Source organism: Blennius ocellaris (genome assembly GCF_963422515.1).
Source record: "Blennius ocellaris genome assembly, chromosome: 9".
Classification (NCBI taxonomy): Eukaryota; Metazoa; Chordata; class Actinopteri; order Blenniiformes; family Blenniidae; genus Blennius; species Blennius ocellaris.
In genome coordinates, this window is record NC_137658.1 from 16026856 (window position 1) to 16052234 (window position 25379).

A 25379-nucleotide genomic window follows, 5' to 3' on the forward strand; every position below is an offset into this window, starting at 1 on the left:
AAAAAAAAAAAAAGCCACTGGATGGTGAGAGGGTGAATGAACGTGTTTCCTTTATAGAGTTACAACCTCCATCCTGACGGAGGCTGAACTAAAAAAACAACCACATTTTGGGAAAACTGTGTTTTGTATTTGGCGCTATAGAAATAACGTTTTATTGACTCTTAAACCAGCAATGTGGGAGTCTTATTGATCACTGCTCTTACTGGTAGGCTCTATTGGTTCATCCTAATGTGTCCTGGAGGAAAAGTCTTCAGTCCGGTGAAGCATGTGATCATTCATTAGATTAGACAAACACTGAGAACCGTCACCTCAGATATGGTGAAAGGCCCAACGTGGAAACACAGTCCCAAACTGTAAACACCGAGCAAGAAACATCCTCTACACTGACAACTCTCACTGCACAATGTTCTGTTTCCTCACACACCCTGAAATCAGGATTTTGCCCTAATTTCCTCTCTAAATTGTCCATGTGTGTGTGTGTGTGTGTGTGTGTACGAATGCAGTTAAATCACCATGTGTCTGAAGTCCCACAATCCTCGAAGGACTCCATTCGTGTCTCTTTCAGGAAGTGCACAGTTAAGAGTGTGAGACTGCAAATTATTACCCCGCTGAATTAATCATTTAAAGATAAAACAAAAAAAGTCCCTGATTAGAGTCCTGCACGCCCACACAGCCCCAGGTTCCCCATGAATAACACTGTTAATGATTTACCTTCAGGTTCAACTTAAAACAGGTAATTTATTCCACCGTGGTCACGCCATCGGCCCGCTGGGGCTACAAAGAAAAGGCGCTAACTGTGGTGTGTTCAAAGGAGGGCAGCTCACAGCTTATGACACACATAAAACCAATGGGGGAAAAAAAATAAAAAATATTGCCAGATGAGTTTATGGTGCAGAGAGAGAGAGAGAGAGAGAACAGACTGAACAAAATAACCCAAGGAGGCAAATATTTCATCTTGTATTTATTGCACTGCACGATATTTGCATCTTAAAACAGTCGAGCCAGATTAAAAATAACGAGGTAGACTAACTAACCCAAACAGCCAACATTTGAATAGTGTGTAAGATTGAGATTCATCTCTCAGCTGGTTTGTAGTCCCCGCTTAGAACAGCCCACAACCTATCCAGCATTGCAGTGGCTGGCACCGTCAATGAGAAGTTTTTACATTTCGTCGAGTCTCGGGGAGACCACAGGTTCTCTGACTGACTGTGGGAGTGTCAATTTGAGGTGTCACTGAGTCTTACACGCTGCAGCTTTAAACAGAAAGTACTATGTAAACATATCAGTCTAATGATATTACTAATAAAGCCTGTAACGTACCGCTATCGTTAAATGTTTTTATGTTCACAGCTTCACCAAACAAAACTCCCTCGGTAACACACACGGAGTATATAGCTCTTCCTTAAAGGTTATTTAATGTAACATTTGGTTGAAGCCAATGATAATTCAAGCTGAGTGTCCCCAGGAGCGAGACAAACATATGGCTTCCATATTTTGCATACTGTATTAATGCAGAGGTCATCCCCCGGACCCCAAGATTTAATAGCACTGCTCTTCACCAGTCAACCAAGAAATGGTTCGCTGGCGGAGCTTCCTGTAGTTAAACAGTGACGGAGCCACAGAGTGGCTGAGTGCGTTCAGGCTCTGGAGGATCCTGGAGAGATTTCACTGCAGAGCACTGGGAGGCAATAAGGGGGGGGGTGCTGTCCTGAGTTGATCTGTGCTGTTGGGGGGGGGGGGGGGGGGGGGGGCTGCAGAGGGAGAAGAAGCATGCAAGCAACGCCCCCCCCCAACCGAACACAATCCCACCCAGGACAGCGGGGAAATCACAGTTTTCAAACCACACAGGCCAAGAAGTCACAAGACGACCTTGAAAATTGGCGAACAATAATAAATAATTCCGTATCTTCTTCGAAACGCATTAAGAAAAGCAGATTAGTGCAATTGAGCAGCCGGTGAGACAGAGTTAAGTGGGTTTTTGTCGCTCCGTCACGGTCCGCCCGTTGGCTGCTGTCCATTCGCTTCCCGTTAGAAAAGGGCCGCATCCCGCCGTCAAACTTTTTAAGACAGTGCAGGGAGATGCTGCGGCATGCATTAACCACCTCCGTCCTGACTGAGGGCACAGCCGATCCCCGCTGAGATCTTCACCTGGTGGCAGGACAGAGGAAGACCCATCAGTGGAGGACAGACGTGTATAACGCTGTATAAATGCTGTTTCACAACCACAACAAATTAGACACTGAACAACTAGAATACCAGGAAACAAAAACCCTAGCAGTTTTTTGGGGGTTTGTTTGTTCTTTTGCACAATTGCACAACTACTTCTGCAAGTATGCAGAAAAGCTGCGTCCTCTGCTGTGACCACAGCTGCAGATATTAACACACTCAACTCCCTGTTAAAGGTTAGAAAAAAAAGAAGAAAAAAAAAAACCTCATGACCACATTTGGAGCTCTATGACTGTCTTTGTATTGAAGTATCACAAGGAGAGCATAAATTAGCAAAGGGAACAAAATAAAATATGACCAAAGATTAGAGTCTAATGTGTGAAGACAACAGAAGAAGAAGAAGAAGGGAAAAAAACCAAGTGTTTTTATTGTGTAATCACTGATTAAAGTTATAAAGTCTGAATTTGGGGAAAAGCAGGTTGAAAGTTATTATCATTTAACTCTGAACAGAACAAAGTGTTATTTCAGGATATTTCAATTCTTTCAAAGGAGCATTTATATCTAATAAAGTCAAATTGAAAGAATTATACTGCCCAAAATCACATTTCACCATTTATAGCTTTAAAACTAGATACAGTTGTCACGGGTTTTCTGTAACAGACTGATTAAATACTCTTTAATCCCTGTGTCTTATAATAAAATGTTTTGTGTGGGGAAGATAGTATGTTAAATGTGACCTGGGTAAGTTTGAAAATGGATGATTTATGTGTAAAGTGCGTGACTTGGGCACAGATTTGGAATATTATTTCCAAGTAAAATGCATCAATTCGGCGAAATATCTGCCAATAAAATCAGCAGGAGCATTTTCTCAATATTTTGCATTTCTTGATGAGAACACATCAACAACTTATTAAAGTGATCGCGTTCCCAATAAAGGGTCAACTTTATTATAAATATTCTGACATCATTCCCTCACATCCACAGTCACTGACGTTAAGAGTTCAGGATTGTCTACGTTGCACGGCAGTGCAGCGGTTAACACTGCAAGACGTTCGAGGAAAAAAAAAAGTTACCAGTCTGTCTGAGTTTGTCCTGTGAGGGACTGCTGACCTGTCCCGGGTGTAACCCAGTCAGCTGGGCCCGGCTCCAGAGCCTCAGTGTCAAAGAGGGAAGCATGATGCAGCTGGAGAGGCGCTGATAGCTAATTATGGTGACCCTTGGGACACAGCCAGGGTCACCATTTCCTCCCCGCAAAGCTAAGCTAACCCTTCTGCGGCGGCGGTATCAAGATGGTCATCTCAGTCTTGGCTGGACCACCGACCATCAGACTTCAACGCATTCTCCTCCCCGTTTAAAAAAAACCTCACGATAATGAGGCGACACAGAGACTTTTTTCAGTTCCCACAGTACACCCACAGGTTCCCAGGTTTTTATCAGAGGGGATTAAACGTCTCTCCCGGGAGGTGCAGCTCCATCTGAAACATTTATACGGCTTGAAACTGCACTGCTCACGTACGCAGACCTAAGCTGGTGTCTGGTGGCAGCTGCCCCGCCGTTAATATTACAGTGTAACCCAACGCTCCGGGCAGGACGAGTGTGGGCCTCTCGCATATCTCAAAAGACTGACTGTCGCGACCGCAGAGGTGGAGCTCGGCTAGAAAACCATACGTGAAACCTATTGGGAGCAAACATTCCTGAAAACTGTATCTGATGGATTAGCAAAATAATGTGGATTTTTAAATGTGCTGGACATTATCGACCTGGACTGGAAAAACTGTATCAAAGTTACTGTGTTTAAATACATGAATCCCAACTAGTTTGAGTCCAACAAAGCTTTTGACTGTTTAAGGTCTTGACGGCAGCTTTTATAAAGGATATTAGTGATTAAATGTTACTTGTCCTTCATGGGAAAGTCGGAAAATGTTTTAGCAATTTAGCCAGCAAGTGAGTTTATTCCTACTTGATAATAATCTTTTGTGTTGTATTGCTTCTTTTTTCCTTTTTTTGGTGCTTCAAGCACACATGTTAATTAAATCATATAAAAAAATTCCTTTTGTGATTTTCATCTGTTCTCGATCTGTGAAAAAAAATATTTTTTTACCTCATTTGCGTGAAAGCTCCTTCTTCATGCAGGACTTGAAAGAGATGAACTTTTCCTCCATTCTGACTCCCTGTTGGGAAAAAAAAAACAGAAGCAGAAAGTAAATATCATGACGTGAGGAGCAGTTCTGGTGAAAGCCCGCTAGATGGCAGTGTAACGTTAGAGAACTCTGGAGTCGTCAGCTGGGACGAGACCGTCTCAGTGGAGCAGGAGTGTAATTCAGACATGATGACTGTGGAGGTCAGTAAGTGTGCCACAAGCTGAAGAAAACAGACACGTAATTAATCCTCACGTTGCCATGATTACACAGGAACCTCGATGTTTTGCTGCTAATTGTTGCGTAACGAGGCCAAGTTTTGAAATGATTGCTCTGCTCTGGACTCTTCAGTCCGTTCAGGAGTGTGAGGAGGAAGGAGGCGATCAGGCCGACCACACACACACACACACACACGTCTCCTCGCCTGCTTCAGAGACAATATTAAAAAGCGACGGACGTCGTCTCACCCCATCGCCGCGGTGCAGCCGGTCCTTCATGACGCCGATGAACTCCTTGTGGCTCAGTTTACCGTCACGGTCCTCGTCGAAGATCCTGAAGACCGTGTTGACCAAGTGGCGGGTCAGCGTGATGCCTGTGGCCACGTACACCGCTCGGCTGAACTCCTCTGAGAAGAGAGGGAAAAACACGCGATGAAAACCCGAAAAAAAAAGAGAGAACAGGTGCTTTAGAAATACACCTTTGAGAAAAGAAGCAGCTTTTATGGGCAGGTTGAAATATAAGATCAGATTCAACGGAGGAAAGTTGGACACACTCTGTACCGTCCTCACAAGGGTGTATAAACACGATCAAACAGCTGCAGGTTGAAGTGAAACCTGCCGTCACCCAACATCCTGGTGCCGAATGGAGGCAAATCCCTGCAGGTATAATGTAACGTTTTAAAGAAATCCTCCTTTAGTTCCATTCAGCTTTTTTACGCGAGACAACACGCTGATGGTTCCGCCATCAATTGGGAATCAATGAACTGAACGAGACGCATGTTCAGGAAAAGGAGGTTCGTCACAATCCTCCAGAGACTTTTCAGTAGATCTGCCTGCATTTGAACAAAACTCTACACAATGCGCAATAAATAAATGTATTTAAATTACATTCATCCATCGATAACATTTTTGTTTTCATTATTCCTGTTTCCTCTCAATCCCGAAGCTCCTCCAGAAAAATGCTTGTTTGTTTGACTGTAAAGTGCCTGTCGGTGTGTGTGACGGTGTGTTAGTCCTGTCCGGAGGCCGAGAATGAACCCTGAGGTTCACGTCAGCTGGCAAAGACTCAAACTCCATCAGATCTTCACTGGTGTCACAGTTACAACCTGTTGCTCTGACCCACTATGTGCTTTTCTACTGCAAAGACCTGCTGATGTCAGAAGTTTGGGAAGCATGAAATAAAAGCACAATCAAGACCTACTTGTTTAAAAAAAAAAAAAAAAAAAAACCAAGGCTGCATGTCTCATGAGAAGAACTTTAAGTTCTTTTCAAGGCAAAAATCATTTTGGAGACTGTGAGATTTTACCTTGACCGATTGAGCGGTTAGCAAAGTTGTACATCTGCATGGCGATGGTGAAATCCTCCAAGTTGTTGAGGAATTGGAAGAAAGACCTGAACTCTTCAAAGGTGATTCCCTGAAGAAATAAAAAAAAAAAAAAAAAACAATAAGCACAAAGCTTTTATAGCATGAAGTCACCTAAACCGTGTAATCTGCTGGTGTCGACGCTCCAGAGAAGAATTGTGCGAAAATTCCCACAATACATAATCTGCGCCCTTTCATCTTGCAGCGAGTCCTTCGGTGTGTGTGTGCGTGTGTGTGTGTGTGTGTGTGTGTGTGTGTGTGTGTGTGTGTGTGTGTGTGTGTGTGTGTGTGTGTGTGTGTGTGTGTGTGTGTGTGTGTGTGTGTGTGTGTGTGTGTGTGTGTGCGTGTGTGTTGGGGGAGACTTGAAGCCGTCAGATAGATAACACACCTAAACAGACAGAGCTGGATTTTCCCTGTGCAGTATGGACACGCTGAGCTGTCAGCAGAGAGAGGGGGGGGGGGGGGGGGGGGGGGATTGTAGCTTTTGGGAGGAGGTCAGGCCGTTTGCAGACTTTTTCTAAAGAAGATTAACCTGATACTTGAGTAAACAAAAACAAAAAAAGAAGAAAAAAAAAGTGATGAATCCCCAAACATCCCAGGGTTGGCTGATGACTCAAACACTGAGCCTATTGATGTCCACTCAACCGTCCTCAGGCTCCTCGCCGCTCCTCTCGCCGGGGGCCCCCGCCAAACACACAACATACACAGCCTAACAAATGGAGTAATGACTAATCTGTGACGCTCCGCCGTCCCAACAATATCGGGCCCATAAATATATCTCTTAGCGTAATGATGAGACCCACTTCATTATCAATGGAGATCTCGCAACAAGCTCCTCGAGGCGGCTGAGGAGGCGCTGGCACCTTTTCATGCGGGTCAGCGTGCCAGGAGGAAAAACAAATTCAAGCTTGCTTCACTCGGCGGCTGACTCGCGGATGTAAACGCTCTTTTAGTCACACAAAACAAAATGATCACAGGAGAAGAGCCACATGTGAAAATGTAAACTTTGTACAAATATGAAGCGCGTTTCTTCAGAAGTGGTTGAGTAGCATTTGGAAACCCCCCCCCCTCAGTGATTATAGCCCTTCGTGCAGCATCACTGCACATTTTTTAGCTGCTTTCACTGTGGAAAGATGAGAAAAGTGGGATTTTCAAATGTCTCCAGCGCATATAGTATATAGTTGGCCTGTCACTTCTTTTTTTTTTAGGATAAAAGTTGTTATTAGTGCTTTTAATGGAAAAACAACACTATATATTGATTGTGGTTTGTTTTTTTTTTTTATATAAAAAGAACTAAATCTGCCACGTTTTTTGTGACTTTCAGTGCCTGCACAGCGACTGTGACAACACCACTACAGTAAGCTGATATTTTCCTAAATTTTAATGTTACCTTACATCCCGTAAAACCAATGACTAATGGCCGATGTAGGTCTGGACACTATATAGTGGCAGATGCCATGCTTTATTTCAATAGCTACAATAATGTACAAGCAAAAATATAATTAATATTTGTCAATAATGCTGTTGCAGGATGTTATTCTCTGATATCGTCCATTAAATATACTGGTTCTGCGTTGTATTGTCTGCTCTCCGTCCTGAGGCGGTCAGAGCAGCAGCGACGTGACCTCGGGGTGGTTTGAAAGGGAAGCGCTCACCTTTTCGTCTGGCAAGCCGTGACGCACGTTCTCCAAATACCCCGTGACGTCGTCCACGTCGGTGTAGCGGAGGAGGATCCGAGCGAAGTCCTCCTCGCTGATGGTGGACAGGCCTTTGGAGTAGGAGAGGAACTCGATCTCGAGCACCTCCGTCTGCAGGTTGTCCATGAACCTGTAGGGACGCAGGGGGGGAAACGCTCGACACGGTAGCACCGTTTTGTCATGGAGCAGGAAGGGAGAGCTCGTCAACTCACTTGTAGAAATCCTCAAATCTGAGCTCGGCTTTGCCTTTCTTCCCGAAGAAATGCACCAAGAGCGTCGTCTCGGTCTTCTCGTCCACGTGCTGCAGGAGAAAACAAGCGGCGATTGAGAAGTCAGAGTGAAAACATCCGACGGTGTGAGTCAACATTACAGAAAACCGCCACGGCGTACTGCGGCGATTAAGCCTGAATCCAGCTCAAATTTGGATGATATCGCAGCTCCAGCAGTCAGACGCAGCTGCTCTGTCATCAGAACACATGATGAATAACAGCAATGGCAGTCAATTAGCCAGGCTGACAGTTTGAGAAGAGACATTAGCAAGCAGCCGCTCCAAGATTGTGCTAATGCACGAATAAATCGCTCATTTTTCACCGCAATACGTCATGACACCAGTGTGCTGGCATTTCTGCATGAATGGAACACGTGCACCACAATCACCGAGCATGCCACATGTCACGTCGCGGAAGTCATTTATTAGCATCACAACACATCAGAAAATGTTTCATTCTTGAAGCTTTAAGTAGACTGAACATCTCAAAAAGTGTCTAAATGAGCATATAGAAGCTCTTGGGCTTCTATAATGATCATTTTGGGAATAATTATCCTTACAGTTGCTGTTTTCACCAGGGAAAACTCTTAAACTCCATAATTTGAGCTTCATGAAATTTAATCCTAGAACTGCAGCCAACCTCATGATTAGCATTAACCTTAGTTCTTTGTTTTTAACAAAAGATGGGACTCCTAAACAAACTGTGTGAGCATAATTTTTCCAAAAAATTCAGAATCCAGCCACCAAATCACATTGGATTTCTGTGAAGAGGGGCTCATTTCTTTGTCAGCCCACCAAATAAAGCCACCCTGTCTCGTGGTGCGTTTGCTTCTTGAAGGATCGTCTTGAGGAGAGCCTGACTACCTCAGCGAGGTCAGAAAACACAACTTGACTTGTGCCCCGTCTGAGAGCATCCCACATGCCCCGGGCCTCCGCATGCTGACCGTCTTTTTTAAGAACCTGTGGTAGCAGTTGAAGCACAGCTGTTAGAAGACAAAGAGTACATTTGGTACATGTTAGCCACGGATATTAGAAATCTAAAAAAAAAAAAAAAAAAGAAGAAGAAGAAGATGAATAAAACAAAGCGGCGGCGGTGTGACAGGGAGGATGGCCGAGGGGGGGGGGGGCAACAGACACGAGTCGAGCGCTCGGAAAAATCAGCCGGGTGTGAAAAAACCAGAGGAAAACCGAGAGAAGACGGAAGGGATGAGGGACGGGTGCACGCTGACGCCGGAGCATCTGACAGGCTGAACAACCTCTTGAGAACCCTGCGCGCGGACTCAACATGACACGTTTGTCAAAAGCAGAAAAGGACGCATGTCAACTGAATCCATCATCGACGGCAGCGGTTTACCAGTTTTCACGTAGAGACTCTTAGCAAAGCCGCAGACCCCCGATCCCCTCGTTCTGATTGGCCGAGCATTACCGTGAAAGTCAACCACCGTCTTCAGAGTGTAAAGAAAGTATTTTTGTCGCCTTCTCGAGATTGTGGCGTGATTTTAATTCATCATCGATTCACTTATGTTGTGTCTGCTGCTTCCTATTTGCCTGTAAACCTGAGCGGGTTCATGCTCCTGTTCTCAAATTAACCGATCATTACCATTATTACAGTTTACCCTGCTGCCTTTGCTCCCCCGGCTGCTGTGAAACTACACAAACTGTCAGAAATAATTAGCCTGTAATTGGCATCATTTGCAGTTAAAGAGATCGCAGGGAAACCTGCTTCCAAAGTGCTCAATAAAAACTGTGATTTTTAATCCCCGGGTGAATAATCCACTCGGTGTTGGTGCCTCGAGTTCACGCCGTGTTTTCCTTTTTCTCAACCAATCATTTCAACAATCTCACTGCCTCACAAGTCTCAACATCGCCTCATTCAGGAGCAACAATAGTGCACAACCAATCAGAGAAATCCAGCTGCGACCGACACGTATTCTTTAGCACGGCTTGCTTCACTTCACAATGTTTATTTGTCTTATTCAGAGCTTTTTCTTTTTCTTTTCTTTTTTTTTTTCTTTTTCATTATCTCTCGAGCCCAAGGCCGAACACGAGACAGCTGATAAAACATCTCTTCCTCTGCGCATCATCTCGATCCCACAGCTAATTACGGGACAGCTCTTTAATAGGCCACACCGTTCCCCATCCCATCCCGTGAAAAGATCCCGACGCACTTGTAATTATAATATGTTTCGGGGGAAAGCCCAACCACAGCGCTGAAGACAAGCCTGTCATGAGTGACTGAAAAGACGTGACTTTTGAACTTCTTGCTGGAAAGGAGGGGGGGGGGAGAGTGAGAGAGTGAGAGAGTGAGAGAGAGACACACCTAAAGTTAAAAAGCCCTCACACAGCAGACTGTCAGTGTGTGTGTGTGTGTGTGTGTGTGTGTGTGTGGCTTTCACAGTGCTGCTGCAATCTTCATGGTCAAACCCATCTCAAAAGGTAACCTGAGCTCAAATACCACTCCTCAAGAACCTGTAAAAATAAAACATGTGGGTCCGGACAGAAACGCTGTCAGTCTCCAGGTAAGAGCTTTTTTGAAGTGGAATCTCTTACCCAGTGCTGACAAAAGGTGAGTACATAAATCATCGGCAGAGCGACTCCTGTACTTCCACACACACACACACACACACACACACACACACACCCACACAGGGTGACAACATGTGAGCTAATGCTGCAGCACACCATGATGTATTTCTATTCCAGTGAATGTGCGTAAGGTTATCTGGTGTTAACAGAAGACAAATACATGAGGTGTGAGCCCCTGTGTGTGTGTGTGTGTGTGCGTGTGTGTGTGTGTGGGCATGTTTTCTGCATTAGCTCGAGTGAAGACGACCACATTCCAGGAAAAAAAACACATGCAACAAGCAGAGCTGCTCACTTCCCTGCAGGGGGGACAGAAGAACAATACGTACACTGTGCGGTTTGGATTTGCGGCGACCGTAAAGCTCCAGGCTCTGTAACACAAAAGGAAAAGATGCCTCGCAGACGAGTTTTGGTTGTGACCCCCCCCCCCCCCCCGCAAAAAAAAAGATGCAGGCTAATAAAAGTTCCGGAAAATAGATTCAACTAGCAACTGATGTTGTTTTGCCATCAACTTAAATCCATCCAGAAATTAGCCCTTGTTTTCTAAAGTCTTCTGAATGCACCCTGAGTCCTCTCCCAAAGCCTCATTATATTTCCAAATCTAGAGTACCCATTCTAATGATCTTTTTGATAGTTATACGGGCGTAAGATTAATTCAAGGCCGTCCAGAGATGCTAACGTTTGTGTCGGCAGAATAAGCTCCTCCATGTTGTGTTTGCGCGATAAGACCTCAAAGAGAAGCTCTTATCACTCCATTCAGCTCGGCCTGTTTACATCCACCTGCATGCAGCTAAAGACGACCTGAGAGAGATGAAAGCCCCAGGCATGTTTTACCCTGCATGACCATGTTCACCTTTCAGCAGCCATTCTCTCCAGGGCTGCTGCAAGTGTAATGACGACGACGTTTCATCAAGCCCTTCAATTCACATTTAGACTGCTGGGTTCTGGCTGCATTTAATCTTTACTCGAAGAGTAAAAACCCTCAAGTTCATAAAAGCAGAAGTGCAGGAAAAACACATTTCTGGATACGTATCAGGCCGACATGTATAAATAATTGTTGTTTAAGCTCTGCTGAAGGAGCTGTGCTGCTGTTTGGTGATTAGCCACTAAAATACATCATATTTATCACCGCTCACTGCCACCTTTCCCTGCCACCTTTCCACTAATTCATTCATTTCTCTTAACAGAACCTCTTTTAACCTCTTAACCTCTTAACATAATCCACATGTATTACTACCTGACGGTGAATCAAATAATTCCTCTTTTATACTTCAAAGTTTTGGTCTTTGCACACTTTTCACCTGCTACGGATTAACATCCTGCCTCATTAACTGGGGAGAAATTATCATTTCACAAACTTCACAAGCAAAACATATTTAGAAATTGAACAAATCCACTAAAAAAGTGGTTAAAATGTGTTTCAAAACGCATACTTGCTGGTCAATCCTTTGCACGTCTTCAGTCACTTCTTTTTTGTCCTTTTTCTTACGGAAGATTTCTTCTAGCTAAAATTTAAAAAATAAATAAAAAATTGGCTGAAGACAATATAACAGATTGAAACTTTAATTGATGTGACATGCAAGATGAAGTCCATACCACCAAGAACTCCCGTTTGTCCACCATTTCATTTCCGTCTGCATCGAACATGTTGAAGGCGATCTTGAAGCCTGCGTGAGGCTCTGAAGAGACAACGGCAAAGGGTCACAGTGGCAAGCCGCATTCTAATCTTCAAACACTTTTCAAATAGTTTTGTTAAAGTGCGCTGACTTGTCAGAATGCAGAGCAGGAAGAGATACTCTGTGTAACTGAGGACGCCTGGAAGAGAAAAGAGAAATGAATCAGGCCGCGAAACAAACACCGAAATGTTCCATTTCACACTGAAGGTGGCGTCAAATAACATTAAGCGGCGGGCTGGAGGTGTTTACAGATGTTCAAAGTCATGCTGCGGAGATGAATAAGCCATCCAGGGAACGGGGGGGGGGGGGGGGGGGGGGGCTTCAGACACAGGTAATCTCCTGGCACTCGCAAGATAACATCTTAAAAGGTGTCTTTTACTTCAAGCTTGGTGTTCCTCTCACATAAACACAAGCTTTACAACCGAGCTGACCTATCTGGACACAAACCCAAACAAATTTAAGGCCCACGGCTTCTGATCGTGTTTGGGTAACAAGGTGTAATACATTCTCGAGTGATCTGTCACTGATGGAGAGCGGGCCAATCGGGGGTTTTGTGTGGCGTCCCTCTGCCCCCCTTTTGTTGTGCGACACGGAGAGGAGCAGAGTGAGTGTCAGGAGACGTCTCAGCCGACACAGGAGGCTTCTCCCCTCCTGCCTCTGAAAGCATTCCCAAGCTTTTGTTTGCTCGGGCAGATAGAGAATCGAGCAGCAGATAGTTCTGGGTGACTGCACCGGGTGTTATGGGAAAAGAATTTAAGTAGCGGGTTTGAAGCCCGGCAGAGAGACTTCCAGAAAGAAGAAAACACAAAGGAGTAAAAAAAACAAAAACAAAAACAAAAAGTATAAACTTTGGAAACAAATACATGATTTTGACCTGCGGGAGATGCACGCAAACTGAGGTGTGCAAGGGGAAAATTAGGGGGTGCGCGTGTGATTAGACGAAGTTCATGTGATAATGTCCCATGACAAGGCGCTCCGTCGTCTCTTCTCTCTCTCTCTCTCCTCTCTCTCTCTCTCTCTCTCTCTCTCTCTCTCTCTCTCTCTCTCTCTCTCTCTCTCTCTCTCTCTCTCTCTCTCTCTCTCTCTCTCTCTCTCTCTCTCTCTCTCTCTCTCTCTCTCTCTCTCTCTCTCTCTCTCTCTCTCTCTCTCTCTCTCTCTCTCTCTCTCTCTCTCTCTCTCTCTCTCTCTCCGCCTGACAGGTACGGTACCCTATAATGACAACAGATCTACACCATCAAAGCCTTTAAAGCCTAAATAGGTTGAAGACAGGGGGGGGAAAAAAAACTTTTAAGATTCCTGCCATGTCTCACCAATACCACACACCTTCACTCCTCGGGGGGAGGAGGGGGAGGGGGGGGGGGGGGGGATTCAACCTCACAGCTCAAGTAGATGTTGTTAGACAATACAAAGAATTCCTCAGAAACACTTCATACAGAGTGGCAGTCCCGGAGATGTAATCCAATGCCATTCTTTGGCTTCGTAATGTCCGCGGTGATCGGGTGGGGGGGGTGGCCAGCAGGACATGTCTCGACATAGCTGGGTTCAAACAGCTCCCTCTTTCCTCTAAAGCGACGCTTTGTTCACAGATCAATCCCGTCCCCCTTTTCTTTTTTTTTTTTTTCTTGACAAAGCTGCAACGTTTAACAGCAGGATTAAAAGCCCTAAATCCCAGCGTTGGCACTTAGCAAAAGCAACACGGGGAAGAGAGCAGAGCAGGCAGGTCCGACGCTCCACCGGCCGGCCTGTCCCCCGCTGGTTGGGGAGCGATGCAGGCCGAGGTGGAGGCGCTCAAAAGATTTACACCTTCGTGCAGCGTGAAAGTCAACCGAGGTTTGCAGAGTTGGAGGTGAGAACGAATTCACCTTTAAAACCATGTTAAAACCACCTACAGGTATACTATGCCAATTGTCTACAAGCCTGAGGTCTGTGCTGCTTAACTATGATTAAAAAAAAAAAAAAGCCTGAGAAGTCTTGAAACCACATTCTGCTGCCGCCCCACCAAAGCAGAAGGGAGTCGTATAAAAACAACTCTGTACATTGATTGTTGATTCTCATTGCAGAATGTCAGAGGTGACAGAAAATTGGATGTCAGTATTTCTTATATTCTCCAAAGAGATGTCACTGACCATGTCTATGTCTTTTTAATATATAAGTCACACAAAAATACAAACAGTAAAGTTTGTGATTATACCCCAGGGCCTGATCCACTAAAGCTTTGCTATTATATTCGTGTGCAACATGTGCGTCGTTTATGATTTGAAAGAAAAGGAGGAAACCAGCTCAGCCTTCAACAGAGACGCTGTTACTGTGGTGAGAGGCACTTCCTTTCGGTTGCTCACTACAACTTTTATCAACTCGTGCAAAAACTGCACGCAAGGCGTATTGTGTTATCTAAAAATATCCACCGAAAACCAGATTAAAGTAGCGGAGGCAGCAATGTGGAAGAAGGTGATCTGCTGTGGTGACTCGTGAAAGAGAACATCCGAGAGATAAAGAAAAAAATTAAAACAGAATAGCTCTCTGAAGAAGAACTGTGACGGGATGTGTGGTTAAAAAGGTCTTATCAGCGTCACTGTGAGTCTTTGGTCAAAACATCTGTGTGCTATAAGAACTATACAGATCAATAACCGCACTGTAAAGAAATATGGACAGAGAATAGTTTTTTATTATAGTGTTAAGGATATTTGTTGTTTGCTAATACTACATTATCATTTACAAAAAAAAAAAGTATTTGTTAAACAATTGAATGTAATTTTCTTTAACAAAATAAGCTCTACAGAATCCTTGTAATTTGATTTAGGTATTTGGGAACACCAAGTATGTTTAGTAATATGACGTACCCTTCTTTCAATGAGAGTATTTAACAGTTATATTATCATTCATCAATTCATCCTCTTTCCTACTTATACAGTTCAGGGTCGCGGGGTGCTGGAGCCAACCCCAGCCTCCTGTGGGTGAGGGCAGGGTACACCCTGGACAGGTATTACTAGTAGTAGTAGTAGTAGTAGTAGTAGTATTATCAATCCATTCAAATGAAGGTATGTTTTCTCTGAATGTCAAAATAATTCATTTATGTTAATGTATCCATCATCAAATTCTGCAATGCAGTGTAAAAATAATGATTTTATAGTAATTATGTACTGGTTTAATTTTTTTCAATTTAAAACTTGTGAAACTCAACAAATTGTAGATACTGTAAACATATAATTTGACGTTATTATCCAATGCTCATTTGCTTGGATTGTGAAATGGACCCTTTTTCTCCAAAGCCTCTTCTAAACACTGTGACTTTGAAAGAAAAAAAAAAAAAAAAGAAGAAGCAATTTTTCCAGGAGTTTGGAGAAACGAGGGAGGATCGTTCTGTATATTATCAATGAAGCGTTCCCTCCCTCAAAGGTTACCTGAGAATGAATCTGTGACATGTTAGCAGACAGATGGAGAGATAAGATTTTACAGCCCGCACTTACTGCCCTGCACAGCACGCTGCAGTCGCAGCGGGACGGCTCAGGGAAACAAAAGCGTCAAGCGGGGACTTTAGTTACATTACAAGGGGGTTTACGCGGGGGAGCAGGAGCACACCGGGCGCGCTCTTTACCTCGTTCGCGGAGATTTCTAAACAAATTAGATGATCCTTTCCAAACAGGCGGGGTATCAGCCAGCATCTTGTCTAATTCCTGCGAGAAAGGGAGAAAATCCCAAATCACTCATTCATTTCTAAGTCCTGAGCAATCGCAGAGTGTGTCGGCATTACAGTAATTACAGAGGCTTTTACACAACCAAAGAGGAGATTCAGGGAAACAGCATGGGCTGCTTCAGTGATGTGGACGACTCACCTTCTTCGTGAGCGTCCTCCACGCTCTCCTGCCTGAACACAGCAACAACAACAGTCAAGGGGGGGGGGGGTGATTTCACGGGACACAATTATGAACACATTAGCTGCCATGAAGTGGTGTGCATAGAAGTGGGAAACAAAAGTGAAAACAAGTGTTTATGTGGACAGAAACACAAGCTGTGTATCACCGTGAACACATTCCAGTGGCCAATAAATCAGAAAGATAAGGAGGGCGAGTCGTAAAGTCGCCCGGCTGGGAAACCACGTCGCTATCAGTGGCAACAACCCTCCGGCGACACATTTTAAAGCCTCGTGCTTGGGATTATGATCGCCGTGACCTGCTCCCCGTCGACGAGGGCAACGGGGGGAAATCCTCCCGAATGTCGACTGGTGTTTCTGTCGGCGTTTAAAATAAAAGTAAAATCCCACACGGCACGTCATTATTTCTGAGCCACAGCAGTCGAACATGCTCTATCTGAGAGTTCTGTCCCACATTGTGACGATAAACACTTTGGATATCAACGTGTGTTGGATCTAGGATCCATACATCAAAGGATCAAAGCTTTCTCGCTTCTCAAAACTTCATTTCAACCACATTTCTCTGTTCACATTAAGTCAAAAGTAAGTAAATAAGTCATTTCAAATACAATAAATAAAATATTATTTAAAAGCCGGGCTAAAAATAACATTACATGATCAAAGAATAAATGTAATAACAGGTAGTATTAAGACAATTGTGCTTTTTATAAACTAGTAAAAAAACCAAATGACGCACATGAAGTTAAAGCCGCAGCCTTAAAGCGAGCCTGATGTTTGTTCTCTTTCTCGCTCTCATCAACAAATGTGCTTCTATCTTCATTTGGTTTATAGTTGTAACTCAATGTTTTTTTTCATGAAGACTCAAAATGGAACATTACAACAGTACAGAGAATATAAACAGTGTTTCAGTGCCGGCCGTCTGTGGAGAGCAACAGTTGTACTCTGGTGTTGTTGTGAACTTTTTATTGGCTAAATGGAAACTTCCCGTTACATTTCTTCTTGTAAAATGATCAATGATAAGCTCATTGTGTTTATCCTCCGTGGCACCATGTTTGATGGTGTCCATTGGGGGGAAATGATGAGCAGAAGTTATTCTTTTTGAAACATGACTGAAAGCATGCAGAAAGACATTTGTGCAAATAACACAGAATGTGGTCTGAAATGGGAAAATGATTACCGGTGCATTTTAGAGCAGGGTCTATTTCAAATCTGCACTTTTAAGATGACAAATTAAATATGAATCTTTATTTCATCAAATACAAATGTGAACTATTGATTTTTTATTTTTTTTTACTTCAAAAAGCCATTACATTAATAAATCGTATACAATAACAAGGTTAAATCTTCAAATCTCCTAGTGTCACAAGATTCAAACTAAAGATAATTAGAAGGTTTTCCACTCATTGACGGGATTTCAGCGCTTATTCTTGCAGTTTTAAATAAAGTTTTTCTCTCTAAGTTCCAGAGGAAATAATAAAGACATCAGATTTGTCCTGGTTGAGCTGGGGAAAGTTTTCTGCTATGCAATACTGGATATGGAAAATATGGTCAAAACAGCATCAGATGCCAAAACAAACTATAAAACACCCCAATCAATCATTTATCCTCAACGAGTAAATAGGTTGTTACATTATCACCTGTTGTTTACGTCCCTGGGCATCGCGGCCGGCCACACACCTTACGTCACAATCAATCACAGTAATCAGAAAATCGTCTTATCATTACATTTATGGCACCGGTGCTAACTTGTTTGGTCTCTGTGGGTCCCTGCAAGTTTCTTGCCACACAAATGAGCCATAAACGTTGGGGTTGCAGGTAAAGATGTCTATCTTTATGCAGGTGTTATGACTGAAGCACTTCAAGCCGTGAGTTATTGTCCGATGACACTTCACAGGCCCTCAGCAACAAAGATATTCCAGGAAACAACGCCAGCGCCCGTTCTAAAACCGTCATTAACGCATTGCGTAATTTAAAAGTGATTGGGGGCGGAGGGTTGCAATTAAGCAAATGGCAGCAGGCGAAATGAGTTCATTCATCTACAGATCAGTGAAGGTTACGGAGGCAGGTTATCAATGAAGATTGAAAAAGTATTGCATGAAAATAATAATTTCACACAGGAAATGACCTATTGAAAACCACTACTTGTGATTGGTTAAAACTTAAAGGGTGAACAGAATCTGAGCAGTAATAACATTGATGTATCCCCAGTTTGAGTCTGAGACTGTCAGAGTGGACTTTGCAAGTGAGAGCCTAAAGAACCAGCATTGGCTCATGCAGTGTCGTGATATTCTGCAACAACAGGCCGAAGCAAGAAAACCAGGAAATGCAGCGGGTGTTAATGCAGAACGAACAGCAGTCAACATGAAATTGCACCAAACCAGATACTAATAACTGACCACTGCCTCCCAACGTGCAAAATTCACTTACATTTTACATAATGTGACTTTTTTAAGTTTGGGACTTTGCATGTGCGTCACAGTTGGATATCGACTTCTGGACTGGTACAATTAAATGGCACAAATTCACAGCTAAAGTCTACATTCAGAGGAAGTGAGATGATGGAACGAAAAACACCGTCACTAACCAATTAGTTTCAATGTATGAAAGATATAAAATACTAAAGTTTTTATCTTTTCTATCACTTATTTATTCATCATCTTTGTGAGTTGCAGGAAGACAAGAAAGAGCTTTTGTTTCACTTTCAGTTTCCTGGTCCTGCACAAGGTACAGGATATTGTTTGACCAATAGAAGACAAAAATGTCTATATTTTGTTCAATCGCCACATGTAACTGCAGCCAGCAGAGAAAAAAAAAGCAGCACTTTGCAATGTTTATGATCAAAAGAACCATTTTTTGCCACAGAAAAATGTCTGAAGGTGCAAAGAATCACCTTTTAAACAAAGATAATACAGCCGATAATACAGAGAATACAGCTGCAGTGAAAGGCATCAAGCATGTGACATATTTGACATTATGAAATAAATAGTGAAATGATTTTGTGAAAGCTGGACCGGATTGCGGTCACGATGGCGAGTGTTGTGAGGATGAGCTGCCGCGGTGAGGCTGACTCACTCCGTGGTTCGTTCAGAGTGACGGACTGGATGAAGTTGAGCGGGGTCATGTAGAGCTGGCCCTCGTACTCCACCGAGCTGAACAGACGGAATCTGTTTTCATGGGACGACATGTACACGTCTCCATCATCCAGGCCGTATGTCCTCGACTGGAGACACACACAGGGACACACACACACACACACACACACTCTCATCATCCCGGTGATAATACTGTCTGAAAGATGCTCTCCATGAGCTCCGCGGAAGCTTTTCTTGTCACGAACAGCCCGACTCACATGGAACAACAAAGAGGCCCCTGCTTTAATTCAGTAATGAGGCGCATGTTATGTCAGCCCTATTTTTCATCTCCGCACAGCAGATAATGTCCCTACGACTGCTCCGACCCTGGCCAGATCAGAAGGCTCGGGCTGGTGAGGACAGAGCGGATCTCTCTGTCAGGTGGCATGCCGCCAGGTCCACTGGGCACCGAGCAAACACCCGGAGAATGTGCGCCCCCGCCCCCCCTCGACTTAATCATTAAAGCCCATCTCACCAACGCTGCCTCTCATCAAATATCAGCAGCCCTCCGCCAAGAACCAGTGTCCAGTTTCCCGGTGTCCCTGTATCCCCCCTCCCTGTGGACACCCGTCATGCTGAGCGCCCCTTCGCGCTCACAGCTGCCACACAGGAAGTCTTTTCTCGGCTGGGAATCAGGCGTACAAATCAGACGCGGCTTACCGAGTTTGTTTACACGCGTCTGTGGCCTGTGAGAATGTTGTCTAGTGCCGCGGACACACACACTCCAGTCAAAACAGACCCGGAACTGTAACAGAGCCACAAACGCTGACCAGTTCGAGTTTTCACCTACGAAAACAGCGTGAGCATCTGTTGGGTTTTTTTCATATTGCCATCAGGTTGATTTAGTTTCTGGTGGAGCATTTGAGTTGGGTATTTAAGCGAAGGGCTATCATCATTCATTCAATATCAAAAATCATTGTCGTGTGTTTCGAAACTTTAGTTTAGGAAAGCGGAGGACCTGGAGAAAGCCCCATACAGTGGCAGGGAGAACATGCAAACTCAGGAAGCACAGAAAAACACCAATAGGGCTTCAACAAGAGATTTTCTCACTGAGATATGAGAGCAACAGTGGCTGAAATGTCAACTTCAAACCTCATTCGGGCCACACATATTCCATCATCACTGCCAGAGGGTCCAATTTGTTATATATACTAGTTATATTCAACATGGATGCTCCTGATACATATACTGAGGAATAAAGTCAGTAATGCAAGTAGTTTAATAATCTAGAATGACGTCTGCAGGGTCACACCACCATCACCTATAAAACCAATCATTTATCGGTTAAAGAGGTGGACTTTGGATCAGAAGTTCGCAGGTTTGAATCCTGAGCACTGAGCAAGACCATTAATGCTCATCAGCAGCCCCAGAGGCCACGGTGGGGGCCCATTGCTCCTAACAGGTATTGTTGAGGTTAACTATGAATAAGATGGGTGTCATGAAGAGAAGTAATTTCCCCCAAAGGGGAGCATTAAAGCATTCTTTCTTCTATCTTTATGGAAATTGGCTCAAAAGCAGCCAAGTACAGTAGATGAGTGATATTTGTGAATATGTTACGGTAACTAATTTGAAACAAACACATTAAATACAAACACATAGTGAGCCAGAAATTCATAAATAAATACACAAATTAATCATCTTAGGCTAAGGAGTCTGTCAACAAACTTTCTGTCTTCACATGTTTCACTTCGCAAAGAGAAATATGGTGAAAACTCCAGCTCTTCGATAATAATCTACTATTTTCAGTTTGTATCGGAGCTGAAAACACTGTTGTGTTTACAGTGTGAGCGCGAGGACTGCTGCTGCTGGTTAACAGCAGCGGAAGTAAACAAACTCTCCGGCTATGGCCGCCGCTGGGTCACGTGACCTCGCGTGCCTTTGACCACTTTGTCGTTTCAGCACCAAAAGGTCGCGGACAGCTCCTCGTGATGACGTCACTCCATCATGACTGTGGTCTCTAGTCTGGAAATTGTTTCCGCAGCGCGTGAAAAAAAAAAAAAAAAGCTCCACGTTGGAGTGTTTGTATTCGAGGCAGGCGTTTATAAACGGAGGCGACAGTTGCCACTAAAGCCCCGCTGAGAGACTAATAATTGCCCCCCCCAGCTGTAACTGTACCTTCTCCGTGGCGGAGACTGACGGCAGCGCCAGATGCACGAGCCGAGCCTCGACGTGGCTCGCGAGACCGGGACGCCGGTGATAATAAGCGGCGGCGGCCGCGGCGGTGACGCACGCCCCGGTGATGACTTTCACCAAGGTGGTCGTCGCCTTCGAGGACGCGAGACGTCTCCGTGAGGCGAGCGTCCCGTGGAAGGAGACGAGCAGCCTGCGCAGTGCGGCCATGGCTCTGCTTGTGTGTGTGTGTGTGTGTGTGTGTGTGTGTGTGTGTGTGTGTGTGTGTGTGTGTGTGTGTGTGTGTGTGTGTGTGTGTGTGTGTGTGTGCTGGGTCTCGTTACGCGGTGACGCGCGGCGCAGAGACGCGACTCGAGCTCGCGAGAAATACCGTGGGTGTTTCAAGTCTCTGCGTGATTAACGGGCATCAAACTCCCGAGTTACAAACAAACAAAAAAAAATTGATAAACTGAAAAATAAACAGGAATAAACAGCAAATCAGAGCCGCGTCTCTCCTCTGAGCTCATTGAAGCTGGGGGATTTTTTTTTTTTTTATCTGTGCGCATGTTTGATTAATTAAAATTGCATTGAATGCAAGTGGCTCACTTTTTTTTTTTTACACCCATCAACTCTCTCTCTCTCTCCCAAGCCTCCCTTATTTCATGCCTCAGGGAAAGACAAGAAAGAAAAAAAAAAGAAAATCCCTGCCAGGGCACGTCTGAACTGTGAGCGCCCCGCCCATTACTCGTCCTGTGGTTTTGCACCTGCCTCACCACCCTGCTGCTGCTTTACTTGGAGCGCAAAGCGTCCAGGGAAGCTGCGTTTTTACCTGCACTGCAGCGACCACTGAGCCCCAGGACCGCTCTCAGTCCCCCTCTGCTCTCTGGGCCCCCCCACGTTCATCTCCATCCGCCTGAGGACAGGTATGCGCCACGAGGGCCATCCGAGCAGCGGACGCAGCGCACCTCCAACTGATGAGGACGCGGCGGTGTGAGGGAGACCGAGGAGACCGAGACCTGCTGAGTGGTTCATGCCTGGGGAGGGAAACCTGCGCGTCTGCGTGTCCTTGCAGCACGGGGACATGTGCTAAGTTACGGAGGAAGGAGGGAGGGGGTGGAGGGTGGAGGGTGGAGGGTGGTGGTGGTGGGGGGGGGGTGGCAGTGGCAACCAGGTAGTCCTACTACGCAAGAGCGCTCCCTCCGTCCGGACCTGCTGAACTTTACCCGCTGAGCGTTGACGCGATGGCCGCTGCCGCTCCGGCCGCTCTCGGGGAAGTTGGAGGCGTTCTGCACGGCATCGAAGGAGTCGTCCACGTCGGGTCGCATTTCTTCCTGACCCCTCCCGGGGACGGTCCGACGCTGCTGGGGGAGCACCTCATACCCGGGGACAGACTCTACCGGAGCACCGCGGCGGATTTAACGCACCTCAAAGGGATCCTGAGGAGGAGGCAGCTGTACTGCAGGACTGGATTTCACCTGGAAATACTTCCGGATGGCACAGTGCAAGGGACAAGGAAGGACCACAGTCGTTTTGGTGAGTACTGAGTTCTAAAATGTGAGAATATAATAGATGAAAAAGAAAAAGAAAATGAGGAAAAATACTCCTTATGTTCGATTTCACTTGTTTAGAATTGTTGGCACAGTTGAATTTAAGCTGTTCATCTTCTTTGGTCATCCAATTTCGTCTTTTTAAAGCGTGCGTTGAATAAGTGTGTCCTTTCTTCTGCAGGTATTTTGGAATTCATAAGCCTTGCTGTAGGCTTGATCAGCATCAGAGGGGTGGACAGCGGACTGTATCTTGGGATGAACGACAAAGGAGAGCTGTATGGCTCGGTGAGGAACTGTTTAAGTTGATCCTCGTGGCTTATCCAATTTCATTAATCTGTAATAATCGCATAACAAATTTTATTCAGAACATATAATTGGTTGAGTCGTTGCCTTCCTGCACTGCAGCCTCACGCTTCTTCATCATTTTTCAGGAAAAGCTCACGGCGGAGTGTGTCTTCAGGGAGCAGTTTGAGGAGAACTGGTACAACACATACTCGTCCAACCTCTACAAACACGGAGACAAAGGGACGCGTTACTTCGTGGCGTTGAATAAAGACGGGACGCCGAGAGACGGGACTAAATCCAGGCGGCACCAGAAATTTACCCACTTCTTGCCCCGGCCCGTGGACCCCGACCGTGTGCCCGAGCTGTACAGAGACATCCTGGGACACAGCTGAGACGCACGAAGGCCCGGTCCCAGATCAGGAATAGCTGCTTGAAGCCCCGGCGAGAGCGGGGTGGGGGCAAACGGGGAGAGGGGGGACGCGAGGCGGGGATGTGGCCCGGGTTGCAGGCTGGTGGACAGCAGCCCGACCAGCGGGGATAAAGGCACCAGGGGGGCCTCCTGTAGGAATGCACGGGCCGTCTCTCAGCAGCCAGGAAGACGGGGCTAGAATGTCTGCGCGCTCGGCATGAGGGGGCCGTTTGTTTCAGAGGGCCGGACGAACCCTACAAGTACCTGCACGGATTAGGAGGCGAATAGGAAATAGAGCCGCGCGGCTGTGGAGCATCTCCTCAGTGGCCGGTGGGACAGAGTCGCCGGCCGCTGTGGAGTCTGTGGAAAACCCCACTTTTATCATTTTTTTTTTTTTTCGGGAGGGTTACAGTGTCAACAGTTTGATCAGAAGGACTTTGAAGGAATTCTTTTTTTTTTTTAAACAACCCTGTGTCTAGACCTGTTTGGAACATGTAAAGGTTTATTTATTCATTTTAGATTCATATATTTATGTTATATATTTATTTATTTGAGAATATATTTTTACAGTTAGAATCAAGCAAATATAGGGGGGGGGGAGCAACTTAGAAACTGTATCAGGTATATAAAGACTGAAACACTGTACCGTTATTTCATTTACATTGAGAAAAGGCTCCGCTAGTGATATATTTTAATAGGACCCAAACTTTTTAACATTTTGGCAAAACGTTTACAAGAGTCCTCTGATCTTAAAACCTTTTGATCACATTGTGGTGACTGTGAATCAGTTATTTTGATTGGTATGTGTCTATTAGACCCACTAATTATACCCACACTCCTGTTACACGTGTTCCACATCGAATCTGAAGACGAATCCTGACAAAACAAACACTAAATGGCTCAGAACATGAACTAAATGCCATTTTGTAAAACATCAGAAGATGACGGTGTTTTATCGATGACTGTGTTCACCCTGAAACAAAATGACTTTTATCAGAATCTTAAAAAAAAAAGGAGATGTACTTCACTGGTTGGCTTTTTTTTTTCTTTCTTTCTTTCTTTCAGAGTTTAAACATATAAACCCTCTTACGAGATCACTTGTTGTCTTTCTTTATGGACGCCATTACGCCGAGAGATGAGTCGTTGACCTGATGCGTGCATAAAACTTCAAAGCCGCCCTCCCTGATGCAGCTCGAAACGTGGCGGCGATGCAGCAAACGCCATCGGGGGGCCAAATAAAATTTGACCTTTACCTCTGGCCCTGCAGCTTTTAACGGCTGAATAAAATCCTGAGGGCAGAGCGATAAGGAGGACGTAACTGCTGGTGGTCTGGTTGTAGACATTAAGGTACAAAGATACCTATGCTCGTTTGTCTATTTTGACTTTTAAAAATGTTCCACGAAAACATTTATGGGTCTTTATTCTCGAGGCATATTTGTAGACAAAAGAAGAAAAATCCAAACTGCGAGATTGCAGCTGAATTAGTGATTTATGCCTCAGAGGCCACTATCTCATATGTGTGCACAGTTTCCTCCACGGTTGGGAGCAGATCTGTGTTGAAGCATGAAAGCTCAGTCTGTGATCTGTGTGTGGGTGTGTGTGCACGTGTGAGTGTGTCAATGTGTGTGTGTGTGTGTGTGATGGTGAGCCAGTGGGGGTGTCTCGCTATGGATAGTCGACCCTGCTTGCCAACTCTCTCCTGTCTACAGCCTGATACCGCGGGACTTTCCCACCTGCACACCTTGAACATCAACACTCTCCTGCCGTCGATTAATGGCAGCGTCCCAGAGTGTATTATAACCTGTGCACGCGTGGACATCCCCCCTCTACGTCCAGTAAACACACGCGAGGACCTATTAAGACATGAAAAAGAGGGCTTGTTTGTAGAGAGATGCCTTCAGTGCTCATCGGCGGGGCG

The 25379-nt window shown here is 45.0% G+C and overlaps 2 protein-coding genes across 2 annotated transcripts; one reads left to right on the forward strand and one right to left on the reverse strand.

Moving 5' to 3' along the window:
* Positions 1-2007: 2007 nt before the first annotated feature.
* On the reverse strand, positions 2008-21325 carry micu3b (mitochondrial calcium uptake family, member 3b). Its single transcript, XM_080502763.1, has 14 exons — positions 21227-21325; positions 19053-19200; positions 15943-15974; positions 15705-15783; positions 12201-12248; positions 12030-12112; positions 11867-11938; positions 10763-10804; positions 7795-7883; positions 7541-7712; positions 5829-5937; positions 4772-4929; positions 4268-4337; positions 2008-2148 (listed from the first exon to the last, which is right to left on the reverse strand). Exons 2-13 carry the CDS (start codon positions 19162-19164, stop codon positions 4269-4271), a joined length of 1065 nt encoding a protein of 354 aa, XP_080358889.1. The 5' UTR covers positions 19165-19200; positions 21227-21325; the 3' UTR covers positions 2008-2148; position 4268.
* Positions 21326-22461: 1136 nt separating this feature from the next.
* Positions 22462-23444, forward strand: fgf20b (fibroblast growth factor 20b; the record flags this gene model as incomplete). Its single annotated transcript, XM_080501979.1, has 3 exons — positions 22462-22753; positions 22949-23052; positions 23199-23444. 3 exons carry the CDS (start codon positions 22462-22464, stop codon positions 23442-23444), a joined length of 642 nt encoding a protein of 213 aa, XP_080358105.1.
* Between the last annotated feature and the right edge of the window lie 1935 nt (positions 23445-25379).

What these genes read in the sequence shown, in the direction of transcription:
- micu3b (XM_080502763.1), bottom strand. Translation starts at nt 19,164, where the DNA reads ATGTCGTCCCATGAAAACAGATTCCGTCTGTTCAGCTCGGTGGAGTAC. An exon ending in TAGAAATCTCCGCGAACGAG is followed by an intron (nt 12,249 to 15,704) that starts GTAAAGAGCGCG and finishes TTTCTCTTCCAG; the next exon opens with GCGTCCTCAGTTACACAGAG. An exon ending in CCTGCTCTGCATTCTGACAA is followed by an intron (nt 12,113 to 12,200) that starts GTCAGCGCACTT and finishes TTGTCTCTTCAG; the next exon opens with AGCCTCACGCAGGCTTCAAG.